Here is a 13277-nt window from a genome sequence, read left to right as displayed (position 1 = left end):
GCTAAGTCAGGATTTGACTAATATTCCATTGTCTTTCCTTGTCTTTCAATTCAACCCATCTGGGGATGACCAAACACAGCTCCTCCCCCATCCATCCACACTGGCAGGATTGGTGTAAAACTAGCAGAAGGAAGGAAAATGGCGACCCTTTGAGGGTTTTTCTCTCTCCTCCCTGTCCAAGGTCCACTGCTTTCTTAGTGAGCGACCCCTCAGAGCCCAAACAAGGGAACTATTCAGCCTGACCAAAGGAGCCAGAGGGGAGAGTCCCTGTTCTGTGCCTTCCCTGGCCAGGACAGGACACAGCTTTTGATCCAAGGCCCAGAGAATCCCGAGCTGATAAAGGCCCATTGTGGCAGTTTCTGGAGAAACCCAGAGGCCGTGAGGGGACTCTGGGCTCAGCAACCAGTTAACAGCCCTTGAACATTTGTGAAAAGAATTACTTGGCGGAAATCAAGGCAGAATGAGGCCCCCGGCTGTCACTGGCACCATCCGTGGCAGGCAGGCTAAAGGCAAACCCAGCAGGAGCCTGGCCTGCCTGCTGCTGAAGGGGCTGCCCTGAGTCAGATGGAACCAAGGAGCTGTGGAGGGCTCCCCTACAGACACCTATGAAACCCAATCTCCGCCAAAAGCACGAAACACAACTGCTCTTTTAAAAAGGGCCTGGGGAAGAGGAGCCTCTCGCCCCCCCAGCCCCCGGAGGGTGTCCAAAGCAATAATAACCAGCAGGAAAGGAGGACGGCGGCAGAGGGGAAACCGGTCTGGAAGCCATTTAGGAATTACGCGCTTTCTGCTCCAGTCTTTAAGGCGCTTTGTGGGTCCAGGCACCTCATCATTTGCAGGCCTCACTATTCTTACAGCAAAAAAACAAACGTAGGAAGAGAGCTCCTGAGATAAATGATGCCGGGGAGGTGGTGGGCAGACGGGCTAGATGGGAGGCTCAGGGGAGTATCAACCAGATTGAGGCTTTGGTGGGAGGTTTGAGGTTCAGCCGGCGGTCAGGAGCCCATCGCACACTTGTCTGCACGTTCACAGGAGGATGGGAAGGGACCAGATCTCTGCCGAAAGGCCCTGGGAGGAGTGCAGGGATGGGAGAACTCAGTCCACAGTCCCACCCCAGATCTATGCATCAGTCCCTGCCTTTCCCAGCTGACAGCTGATCCTGACACTCTGGGAGAGGAAATGCAGAATCTGAGGTCAGAGACCAGCCTGCAGAGTGCTCTTAGAGACCGCTCTCCTTGGCCAGGTGGTGAGCCCGGGGATTAAACGGAGAGCAGGGGTTAACGCAGTCAACGTGAGTGCTCACAGCTCATCGCTGTTTCCGTTTTGTTCCTAATAGGATCTGAGGGGGACGAGTGGCATAGTTTATCTAGGTCCGCTTTCCCTCCCCACCATCCAGCATGCGTAAACTTGGCCCCGTCAAATGCCAAGTGACTTCCATGTCAAAGCAAAGCAGAATAAGCAACATAAACCCACAGCAGGGCAGCCGAAGCCATCTAATGCATATAAAAATCAAAGCAGAGGGCACTGAGGGCTATCGCACATGTGTATTTTATGTCAGTTGCTTCCCTCCCATCAGGAGAAAGTACTGCTGACAGTTGGTGGGCAGTCAGGAGCAGTGGTAAAGCCGCGGAGGAAAGTGAACTAACTCCTCGCCTCGGAAGAGTCCATCTCCGACAAACCTCACCTGATACGAGGCAGATTCGCTTCAGGCTGCGGATGGATCTGGAACGCAGCACAAAGTGTTTTCTGAAACCAAAGCATTTTCTGCCTTGCTGGAGATTCTGTCCCAGCTGGCGATACAAACATGTACACACAACAATTGCTGGAATGCTCTGTTCTGATCCCACGGCTCTCACAAACAAAAAAAAACAAACCTCAAAGACTGAGCTGGAAGGTCTGGGTGTCATTTATTGACAGCAGTTTACACACATTTTTCTTCCCATGGTTGTTTCCTCAAAGCACAGGCACAGAACCCTCTAGAAGGGCAGTCTCTGAACGAGGGAGCAGGAACGCAGGATGCACACGTCTTTGGCAGGCATGTTCAGCCCCGGCAGGATGCAATCCTTCAAGCTGGAATTCCACCGGGTATTTGAGACACCAAGGTGGGGGTAGAGAGGAAGTCTCCAGCAGGACTCAGATGGTGGTCCAGGCCCGCTCTCTCTCTATCCAAGTCCATCCCAGCTTTCGGACCCTGCGGGGGCAGCCAGTCAGGCCCACCCACCTTCACAGGGGCAGCTTCTTCAATCCACGCCCTGTTCGTACACACCTGCTTCCGCTGGCCCCACAGTTAGAGATTCAGCCTGATGGTAAGAGACAGACTACTTCCTCTCTGACCCTCCCCAGCACCTCACTTCAGCTGGGTCTGTGCAGGAACCGCTGGAGAACCCTGAGTGAGGCCTGCAGTCTCAGCTCAGCTGCCTGGGCCGTCTTCCTTACGTCTTGAATAAATGATAGTTTGGAGGCTACAGGTTTACTTGGCCAACAACTGTGCTCCCCAGCCCGTCACGCACATGGCCCTGCCTTTCTTCTGCCAAAGTGCCAGTACCTCGGCTGGAGCTCCAGCAGGCCCTGGAGACAGGAGCCAAGCCGGTCTGCGTAGGCACTTGGCAATTTTGGGGAGGGAGGTGGATAAAAAGTTGGATGGAAATGAGAAGAATGAAAGAGCTCTATCTGATAATTAGAGATCTGAAGTGACTTTGCTTTTATTTCCTTCACTTTAAGCCAATCATGAAACTTCACAGTGATTTCTGGGGTGGGGGGCAGAAGGAAGGTGGTGCTAAGAATCATCGGGGCTGTGGCCCAAGGAGGTGCAGGCAGGGCAAGCCTCACTGGGGCAGCTGGAGGAGCACTGACTGCCCGGAAGGCAGGTAGGTGATGTTCCGAGAGCGCGACAGCTGGTACGCGATGTCCTCGGCGGCTTCCAGCTTGCGCAGCTCGATCAGGCCGTCGCCCGCAGTGGCGAGCGAGTTGGCGATCAGCTCGGCTGCCTTGGAGTCACCCTCAGCAGAGATGATGGCCGCCTTCTTCTGCTGCTCAGCCTAAGAACGGACGTGGAGAGAGACCAAGATCACACCTCAGGGCGTGGGATGGCAGGCTACAGCCTCCAAGGACCAGGTGAGGCACCTTCTTTGGTTCCTGAAGGCGCTGCGGGAATTTACCGCCTCCACTGGGTGGGGTCAACAAGCACCGCCTACCCAATCCTCCTCTGTACTGTAGCGCCCACGTCTCACCATTGGAGGGATACATTTCTGTTGGCTGCATAAATATCTGTCTTATTCCAAAGTCCTCATTAATATTAATAGCAATCTAGACTGGCCACCCTACTCTGAGCCAGGAAAACAGGAGAGAAGGAAAGGCGGAATCAATCCTCCGGCTCATCTTTCCCACCAGTCCCAAGTCAAAGTGACTTTCATGAAAACCAGCACAGCTAAGAAGGAGCAGCAGGCACTTCCTAGAGTCACATCTGTGAGTTGAACCGGTTCCCAACCAGGAACCCAGCCACCCAGAACCAACTCTCCTGGGCCTTCCCTACCCGCATCACGAGCACGACATCTATCTGCAACGCATGACCTTCAGAAGTGCAGGAGGAGAGGACAGTACCAAGCCCTTCTGAAATTAACAGTTTTGAAACTGCCGGGCTCTGTGACTCTTCGCTCAACAAACATTACTGAGCACCTGGGATCCTCAGGCACAGTCTTAGATATGTTCTAGGCTCCAGAGAAAAGCAGAAAAAAGTAAGAAAAGTCCCCGCCCATACGGAGTTTACATTCTCTAGAATTAAATGTTGGTCAGCCATGTGTCCCTCTTTTCCCTGATTCCAAGGTCTAAGGGGTCTTGGATCAGGAATGCTACCCCGAGACATTGAGTGGTGGGAGAAGGGGACAGCAAGAAGTAAATACACCTTTGTTAAGACCTGAAGACCAGGCTGCTATGCAAATATATTGTGTCCCATTGCACTCTGACACATCTGGATGGATTTAATGCTTGAAAAAACGCCAGTGACGATAGCGCATCTGGTGCAATGTTTGATCCTTCCTGCTGACAGCTTTCACTGTGTAACCCTGGTTAAAAATGGCCTCTCGGTGAAGCTGAAAATATTGCAGGAGAAATATTTTTATTTGTAGCAGAGTGTTTTTGATCTTAGCGAAGTAGAAAAAAAATGACCCTTCAGCGATTTAGGAACATAACTTCACATATCCCTGGACTAGCCCCCAAAGACTCTGGAACCAATTGCAGGAGTGCAGTCCCTTCAATCCCCTTCCAATGATCCCGGAAGAAGAGATGACAGATGATGAATTTCCAGGCCACCCAGCAAACGGGGAGGCTGAGCACAGGAGAGAGGGGAGGGAGGCTCCTGCCATCTGGTTGAGCGCTCACCTTCTCCACCACAAATCTGGCCCTCTCCGCTTCCTGCTGAGCCACCTGTTTGGCTTCTACCGCTTCTGTGAACTCCTTCCCGAAGGTCAGATGTGTCTAAGGGGAGAGAGGGAGCGCGAGATGAGGCAGTGTAATTGCTTAGACAGCGCTGCTGTGAGGCCTCCACGGCCGCTGAAAGGAAGAGGCCAGGAATGGCTCTAGCAGCTGGAGGCACCGTGGAGCCAGGACACCCTTCCACCTCTCTATCTTTGTCCAAACTGAGTTCATACCCTGGATTCCTCGGCTGCCCAGATTGCTCCTGTACCGCATTCTGTCACCCTCAGTGTGATGATCTCAAGTAGAAAACACCCCAAAGGCACCAGAAGGTATCTACTGGACTGACCACCTTCCTAGGGGAGCAGACCTATGGGTTCGAGGACCCCCACTGACTAGCGCTCTTCCAAGGTCCTTTGATGGCCTGTTTGCAGCCTCCGGGGAGGCCAGATGGAAAACTGAGCCCCTGAGAGTGGGGGAGGCAGCTGGTTCTCAGGGATTCACGAGCGTGACGCTCTCTGCTTATGGAATAACCAGTCCACTTCTTTCTCACATACCTCCAGCACAGAGCAGGAAGAGGAGGAGAGAGAAGGTGGAACGCACATCATGGTATTCCCTATGTGTGAGTGCTTCTGGAAAAGGGTTTAAAAGAAACAGAAGGCAGGTAAAGCTATTGCTTAGGGAGAGGGTTTAAAATTCTGATTACCCACAGACTTTCCCTAATAACATAAATCACTGAGACTTGGCTGAAGTGACTGTCTCTAATGACAGTGCAAATAATGGGAACAGACCTCAGAGCTCCCAACAGCCTGGTCTACAGTAATTTACTTCTTCATCCAACTTTTTATCAAATAGGAAGAAACAAAGGGAAGAACAGTGTTGGTTTTGCTATCAAATTCTACTTGTTTTACGTCCTTCACCCTTTCAATCTCTGCTTTTTTTTTTTTGTTTAATATAAGGAGCTCAAAACTTCTCCTAAAAAGTAAATCCTAGTCCCACTGTCTTCTAGAGTTTTTAACACTCCTAATTCTTAAACTATAGCTGTCTTACTTTGCCCGCTCCATTCCTGGACTCTTGTTCAAAGTCTGGGGAAGAAAACACAATCTTGAGAAACGAAAAAGGAAACGTGGAATTAAGGAATAAAATTTCTTTCTAAAAGGGCCAGCTGCGGGCAGCAAATTCTCCATGAAATCTAATTTTCTCCTCACACCTCTTAGATATGGTTTCTTGTGGTCAGCCCACATTTCCCCAGAATGGAGTATGTGGTTAAAGTCTAGCAAAATGCCAAGCTTCTCCTTAGGTTTTTACTTAGTATTTTCTCACGGCCAAGGTGTTCAGGTCAACAGTAAGCTGGAGAGCCTGAGGAACGGCTCTCGTCAGGGGAGCGCAAAGGCTGCAGCCCGGCGTCTTGCCAGCAGAGGGAGCCCGCAGGCGCTTCCAGGGCGGGCAATGCTGCAAGGTGGAGCAGTGCCCTCAGGTTTGCGCCGGCTGTGGCAAAGCGTGACTGTTTAAACAGCTGCACAGATGCTGACGGCAAAATGGTGCCTTTCCCTAGCAATGCACAGGAGAGCTAAACAGGAAACACGACCTCACTACCCGAACAAATCACTCCAAATGATTTTTCCCAGAGACTCTAGAAACACGACCCCTTTCCCTCACCCACCTCGATCTGAAATGCTATCCGCCTGTATTGCTTTCTGTCTGAGTTATGGCATTCAATGCCCTATAAATACACAGCCTATACAGTCTCAAGAGGATAGCTTACACCTCAGAGATGTCCCCTGCCCCCCATACCAGGCTTTGGGGAACAGAACCATTCACTTACACTCTATCATCTTTCATTGGGGGTCCCCAGAGCTCCCTTCACTGAGCTTCAGCCCCTAAGTGTTAGGAAACGCCCAGGGATCAGGCTGGGAGGTCTGCACTAGGGAGAAAGACTAGCCGAGCTGTTCTCTAGTCTCCACCAGGCAGTTTCTTCCTGTGTCAAATGGTTAACAAGACATCACTTCCTGGGGAGCTCGGGGAAACAGTTTCGGGAAGGTGAAAAATCTAGTGGTTAGGGATCATCTGGGTAGGGCCGGAAGTCAAAAGAAAAATGTGTGTGGTACAGGGAAGGTAAAAGAACCCTCATCTGAAAACAAACCCAAGGAGACTGCCTCATACCGTCAAGAAGTTTCCATGTTTTCATGTCTCACATCTAGGAAAGTCAAGTCCTAAGAACGCAGGACCAAACAGTGTCTACCCAGAAATGGAGCCAGGCACCGAAACAAGAACCACAGCCCCTTCCCCACAGGCTCCCCAAGGATCTTACCAAGGACACGTCATCCAGGATGAGCCCAAAGGTTGCTGCTCGCTCCGTAAGGTCATCGCTCACCTGCCTGGAGACCAGCTCTCTCTGGGTGATGAGTTCTCCAGCATCAAAGCGAGCCTGGCTCCAAGGGAGGGCGGAGGAGCTGGTTAGCATGAGGAAGCAGAAAGGGAACCAGGAAACTACGAGCGACATCCCAACCATCCACTGCCAAGCTCTCCCACCTAGCGATCTCATGGGGGCGGTGCTCTAGGCTGGAGGCTGAGGCCCTGTTCACTCACCACCACTGACTTGAGGATCTCTGTAGTGATGGATGGCAGCACGCGCTCGTCATAGTCCTCTCCGATGCTGGTGAAGATGCGGGGAAGCTGGCTAGCAACCGGCCGGAAAAGGATGCGCAGGGTGATGTTGACATTCTGTAAATCTTAGCGTGGGAGACAGACAAATGCTGGAGTTAAAAATAAAAAGCCCAGGGGGGAAACAAGTGGCCTTTTATATCACCTCTCCTACTCTCAATTTGCTATAATTTATAGGTAAAGCTGCTGATTTTAAGACCCTAGAAGGCAAGGAGCACACACACATGGTTTCATTGGTCAAGAACCAAGCACAGCACTAGAGGTAGGAACTTCTCAAAGGCTTCTGGTCATGGCAGCTTTTCAGTACGTCCTGAATGCCCTCTAATATAAGCAATTCAGATTATAAGTCTAACAGGTGCTGTGAGATGTTTGGAACACTGAAGATTTTAAGAAAACAGGCCAGTGCCAAGAATTCTGGGGTGAGGCCTTTGCAAGGCCTGCTGACTGTGGCCCACGTCAGGGGTCTGCCTTGGAGAGATTATCACGGGGCCGAGGGAAGGGTCCACCCTGGACTCACCAGCAGTCCCACTCTCCCGTTTACTAATCACGTGGCCTCAGCCAGCCTTAGCCAATCTCAGCTGCTCCCTCGTCTGTAAGAACAGGGACGATTTCACCTGCCTTCCAGGGAAACCGAAGGAGAAAACAAGATACAAAAGCGCTCCGTCGAATGCACACCAGCCGTAAGGGGTTCTTCCTACACAGCCCCGTCGAAGGACCCCGGGAGGGGATGACAACTTCCCCTGACAATTCCTGTCTGCTTGGAGCTAAAGCACTGTCACAGCCTGCTTGCAGTCACCAACAATGTGGACCGTGGCCTGGGAGATGGTCCGGAGCCAGCACAAGAGCAGTGGGAATGGACCACCCAAGGCTCTGATCTCTGGAAGTTCTTACCAATAGTCTTGAAGACGGGTATGTAACGTAACCTTAGGACAAATGTAAAACAGCAGAGAAAGAAATCCAAAAGAGGTGAGGAGTTTAGAACTAGGTTTTTAAGATTTTGTTTCTCGGTGAACCACACCCCACCTTTGATTTCCTCTGTTGTAGTAGGCAGGCCAGACTCCTTCTGGGAGGCTCCTTCCTTGCCCAGCCAGTAGCTACAGAGTAGACGATGCAAGACCAATTTACCCTTCCCCCTCCTCTGCCCAACACACTTCTCACTCCAAAGTCCCAGCTGACTACTAAGTTCCTCGCAGGAGCCTGCCCAGCCGCCCGTGGGAGCTGGCTGCTCTCTTCTCTGCTCCCCTATGCTCTGCCACCTTGGCTTCAAGGCTCACCACACTCGACTCTAACTGCTTGTTCACACGTCTATCACTCTAGCTAGCCTGAGCTCCCAAAGGCCCCTGCTTAGGTCACCTTCGAATTATCCCCACCCTCTGGCACAGCACAAAGCCGGGCATGGTGACAGTCAGTAAACATCTGCTGAGGAACAGCACTGAAGACATCGAGGGTTACCCAGATGATAAACCAACATCCACACGACCCTCTGCTCTTGCTGCACAGAAATGTCACTGCTGAGCCAACATCTGCTATTCCATTTACTGCCCATGCCCCTCTTAGAGCAGGATGGAGAACAGTGAGAGCTATTCATTTCAGGCTTCAACTGGAAATCCAGTGGCACGTCAGACACCAGGAGACTGCTCCCAGGTACGTGGGCCTCAGCCTGTGAGATAACAATGTGAGGTCGTCATTGCTGGAAACAGAGGCCTTGGAAAGTAAGGCAAAGGTTAAGTCAGCCATGAAGGCGAATGGAATGGCTAGAGATCGGTTTATATGGCCACTCTGGGGAAGAAGAACCAATGGTAAGGGTCAACTGAGGGAACAAAGGCACATGTACATTTCTCTAAAATTGGATCACCGGGGCCGGCCCGGCAGCACAGCGGTTAAGTCCACACATTCCACTTCTCGGCGGCCCGGGGTTTGCTGGTTCAGATCCTGGGTGAAGACATGGCGCCGCTTGGCAATAAGCCATGCTGTGGTAGGCATCCCACGTATAAAGTAGAGGAAGATGGACACGGATGTTAGCTCAGGGCCAGTCTTCCTCAGTAAAAAGAGGAGGATTGGCAGTACTTAGCTCAGGGCTGATCTGCCTCAAAAAAAAAAAAAAAAAAAAATTGGATCACCATGTAACTCTTGAAATATACCTTTTGTATTTCTCTAAATTTGTACTGTTGTTTGTGTGTGTACTTTAAGTATATATTTCTTTTTTTTAACACCTGAGCTAACATCTGTTGCCAATCTTTTTTTTTTTCCTTCTTCCAAAGTCCCCCAGTACATAGTTGTATATTCTAGTTGTAGGTCCCTCCGGTTGTGCTGTGTGGGACGCCACCTCAGCGCGGCCTGATGAGCGGTGCTAGGTCCGCGCCCAGGATCCAAACCAGGGAAACCCTGGGCCGCCGAAGCAGAGTGCGCAAACTTAACCACTCGGCCACAGGGGTGGCCCCTAAGTGTACATTCCTATAAACCCATATAAAACCCTCCAGGAAAAACATGCTAGGAAGTCTTATTACGTGAAGTTCAATCTCTTCCAGATCCCACAGCGCCCCTTCCACACTCTACTTTACCTGACCCCCAGGCAGGACTCACCTTTGCTACCAGTGATTACTGGCACGTTACGTGGTCGAGAGCGGCAGTCAAAGATAATTGGTTTCTGTACCCAAGGGATGAGAAAGTGAGTCCCTTCCCCTACCACAATGTCTTGCACTCCACGGAACCGGTCAAAGATGACAGCTCTGTGCCCAGCATCAACTAGGAATGAAGGATAATGACGGGTCAGGAAAACCCCCTCGCCCTTTAACCAGAAGGACTGTGTCTTCGAAAGACCCCTGGTGCTTTCTGTTCATTTATTAAGTCCCCCTGTCTTGCTCTGTCTTCCCAAACTTCTGGTCTCTAGAAGCTTCCAAAGAGCTACAAAACTAAGCAATCACTTCCTATTCCACGTGTCTTCCCAAGGACTTCAATTATAGATCATCCTCAGCGTCCTTTCTCCTTGAAACAACTGGCTGCTGGTTTTCTGATTAACCACCCCGTCCCCGAACTCCCACCATTACAGTTCCTGGAATCACCTCCCAAAACTGACCAAAGTCTTCACTGTGACTGCATTCCACCCCGGTTCCAATTTAACCCAGTGTTCCAAGAAGCAGCACTCTCACTAGGGGAATCCTAAAACTTGGAAGGTCCCACTCTTTCCTTCAAATAGCTTGGTTTCTCTAAGGTTTTAAGGGCTTAGAGAGTTGTCTTGTTGGTTCAGAGAGAACTTAGTGATGGTGATTACTGTCTAGCTGTGCAAGGGTAGCCAAAAAGATCAGAACATGGAACTGCGCCATACAAGCCAAGGCTTTTCTGATCAGCTGTTTCTGCCTCTGCCATTTTGGACTTTAAAATTGGTCCAAATATCTTCCCTCTGGAAGTACTCCTCCTCTTATCAGACAGTCACACACGAGGTGGGTCAATGCACTGCTGCTTTCCAATAGGGAAAGTCAGGGACTATCAGAGCTGGAGGGGGTCTCAGAGATGAACCAGGTCAGTTGCATTTCTTGACCAATGAGGAAGCTGAGCCCTAGGGAGGGGGAAGTGACTTGCCTAAGGTCACACAGGAAAGTGGGAAAAAAGCCAGCTTAAACCCCTGCCACACTGTTAAAAGCTGGGCAATGTATCTCAAAGATATTTTTCTGGAATGACCAGACTGCGGCAGAGGAAAAGCTCCTGCTGAGGACAAGGTCACCGACGGTCTAAAGCCCTTGCTGAGTCCACGCACAGGCAGAAGGGAACAAAGGAGACCTCCCTTCCAGCCAGCCCATGAAACCCCACACTCTGCTGAAGCACTCGAGTCGTGTAGCATCACTTCAAATTAGCAAGAGCAGCTGGAAACATCCAACGGCAACTGGGCTCAGAGGCGCTTTGTGAATAAAGGCTCTGAGCAAACCTATGGCTACAAGGACAGAGGTCTAATGACAATGCAACCACATGGTGTGGGATGGCAGCAGGTGAGCCCTCTCGGGCACAAACACATTCACAGACAGCGGCTACCATCAGGAGTGTCACATGGGCTGTGCAGACCAACAGACATCCTCCGGCAACGGGCAGAGACCCACCACCCCTCAGGGCCTCACCGTTGTACAAAGCAGAGTTCACCACGCCTCCCGCAACGGCTAAGGCCAGGCCGAACTTGCCAATGGACTCAAACACTTTGGCAGCCATGTCTCCTTCTGCTGGACCCACTCACACCTAAGGGGGTAAAAACAAAACAAAAGAACTTGATCCCAAAATCCTCAGAGAAAGCTATGTGTGAGGCATATTCACCTCTCAAGCTGGCTATTTACTCCCCACTCTGGAGTTCTAAACCATCCACTCAAGGACACCTGCTAAATGACACTCCACAGCTTGGAAAAGGGTAGTACCAACTCCTCTGCTTGTTTCTTTTTCCATTTCTTTCTTCTTTTTCTACTACTTAAGAAAAGGGGTCTGGGGAACTTGGTTCAATAATGTGAATGAGGCACGGGCTTCATATCCAAGAAGAACTCAGTACCACACGAACCCACGCTCCCATTTCCTAGACAAGCAGGCCCCAAGAGAGAGGCTGTGTGGTTGGTTCTTTGCAACTTTGGTTTGGAAAAATAACTCAAAGAATGTGCTACATGGTAATTCCAACAGCAAAAATAACACTAATAGCTAATCTTTATATCTCGCAGTCTTCTAACAGCAATTTATTTAATCCTCACACTAACCCCTATGAAGTAGACTAATACAGATGAGGAAACTGATGTACACAGAGAAGTTACATGAGGAGCCCAAGATCACATAGCTATTAAGAGGCAGAACCAGAATTAGAACCTAGATGTCTAATTCTAGAAGGCACAACTTAACTCATCATCCTGCTTCTCAACATCAGGTATTAAGAATGACCTGTTATCATGGAAGCAGGAGCTAGATGACATTCTGGGATCAAGATAGCTGAAGAAGCAATTGGGCAGAAAGGCTCTAAACAGCTGCGCTGCGCGGGAGAGCCCTGGAAGGAGAGGGTAGGGCGGAGAGGGGGTGGCGGGAGCAAGGCTGACCCAACCAGAATCTACTTCAGCACTTAACTTTTTAATGCCCCGCCCACCGTCGTCCACGTCAGTTTCAACTCCTGAGACTACCTTGACCTCTCCCCGTTCATTTAAATGTTCCTTTCTCGAGGTCAGGACGCCCAAGTCCTGACCCCTCGGCCTTTCCATTTCTAACAGCTTCTGCATTATTCCTCACCCTGCCCCCAAACACCCCTCCCTTACTCTACGCAACCCCTGGCTCGTCCCGGGCTCACCCCCTTTCCCCTCCGACACGAGGCGGACCCACGCACGCACCCCGCCAGCCCAGATCACGAATATGGGTGCAGAGACGCCCGGACGCGGGTCGCTCGCGCTCCCCTGCATTCTCACCTGCTTCCACACTGACCTCCACATGAATTCCCCAGCCTCACATACTGCGCATGCGCTGGCACCTCCGTCTCTTCCCCGCCCTCCTTCCAAGATTCGCGCCTCTGATTGGTGAGGAAGAGCGCGGTGCGTTCTGGGAAGGGTGGCTTGCAGCCTGACCTGGCTTCTCTCGCTCCTCACAGATGAACTACAATTCCCAAAGAGCCGTGCAGCGGCTGGCCCGCGCTGAAAAGGCTTTTCTCTTTGGTGGTAGACGCCGAGATGTTGCCGCAAAGCCTTTTGGGGGCTGTAGTTCCTTGGGGGATAAATGCACGTGCCCATCCTGAACCGATGCTACAGCCTGCGGAGGATGGGCCGGATGGCGCTCGGGAAGAGTGGCAGGGACAAGTTTACGGGTGATGAAAGAGGTCGTATGGAAAGTTGTGAAATAACTGGGGGGCTGAGAGATCTTGAGGGAAGTCGAGGGACCGTCTTCTTTCCAAAGCTCTGTCTGCAAATGTCCTGAGTCAGACGTTGCTTGCCAGAGTTAGAGAGAACCTTAGAAACCATGTGGACTAGAAAACTGAGGCCCAGAGAGAGGAGGGGATTCATTCAGGGTCATGCGTCGATTTAACAAAGGGTCTCGGCTTAGAGTCCGGGTCCGCTGGATACAATTTTTTTAAAAAGTCTTATTGGGAAAAGTTACAAGAATAGTACAAAAAACACGCGTATCTTTTACTCAAATTAATTTATTGCTAACAATCTCCCCCTCTTTCTCTCTCTATTTTCTAAGAATAAGGACATTCTTTTATA

General features: G+C 50.8%; 1 protein-coding gene across 1 annotated transcript; it reads right to left on the bottom strand.

Annotated features, from left to right (window-relative positions):
* Positions 1–1888: 1888 nt before the first annotated feature.
* On the bottom strand, positions 1889–12555 carry PHB1 (prohibitin 1). Its single transcript, XM_046677247.1, has 7 exons — positions 12489–12555; positions 11184–11298; positions 9658–9819; positions 7000–7142; positions 6722–6838; positions 4378–4473; positions 1889–3038 (listed from the first exon to the last, which is right to left on the bottom strand). Exons 2-7 carry the CDS (start codon positions 11269–11271, stop codon positions 2826–2828), a joined length of 819 nt encoding a protein of 272 aa, XP_046533203.1. The 5' UTR covers positions 11272–11298; positions 12489–12555; the 3' UTR covers positions 1889–2825.
* Between the last annotated feature and the right edge of the window lie 722 nt (positions 12556–13277).

This window comes from Equus quagga, chromosome 11 (genome assembly GCF_021613505.1).
Source record: "Equus quagga isolate Etosha38 chromosome 11, UCLA_HA_Equagga_1.0, whole genome shotgun sequence".
Taxonomy (NCBI): Eukaryota; Metazoa; Chordata; class Mammalia; order Perissodactyla; family Equidae; genus Equus; species Equus quagga.
Note: the sequence above shows the minus strand (reverse complement) of the source record. Positions and strands in the feature narration are given on the sequence as shown.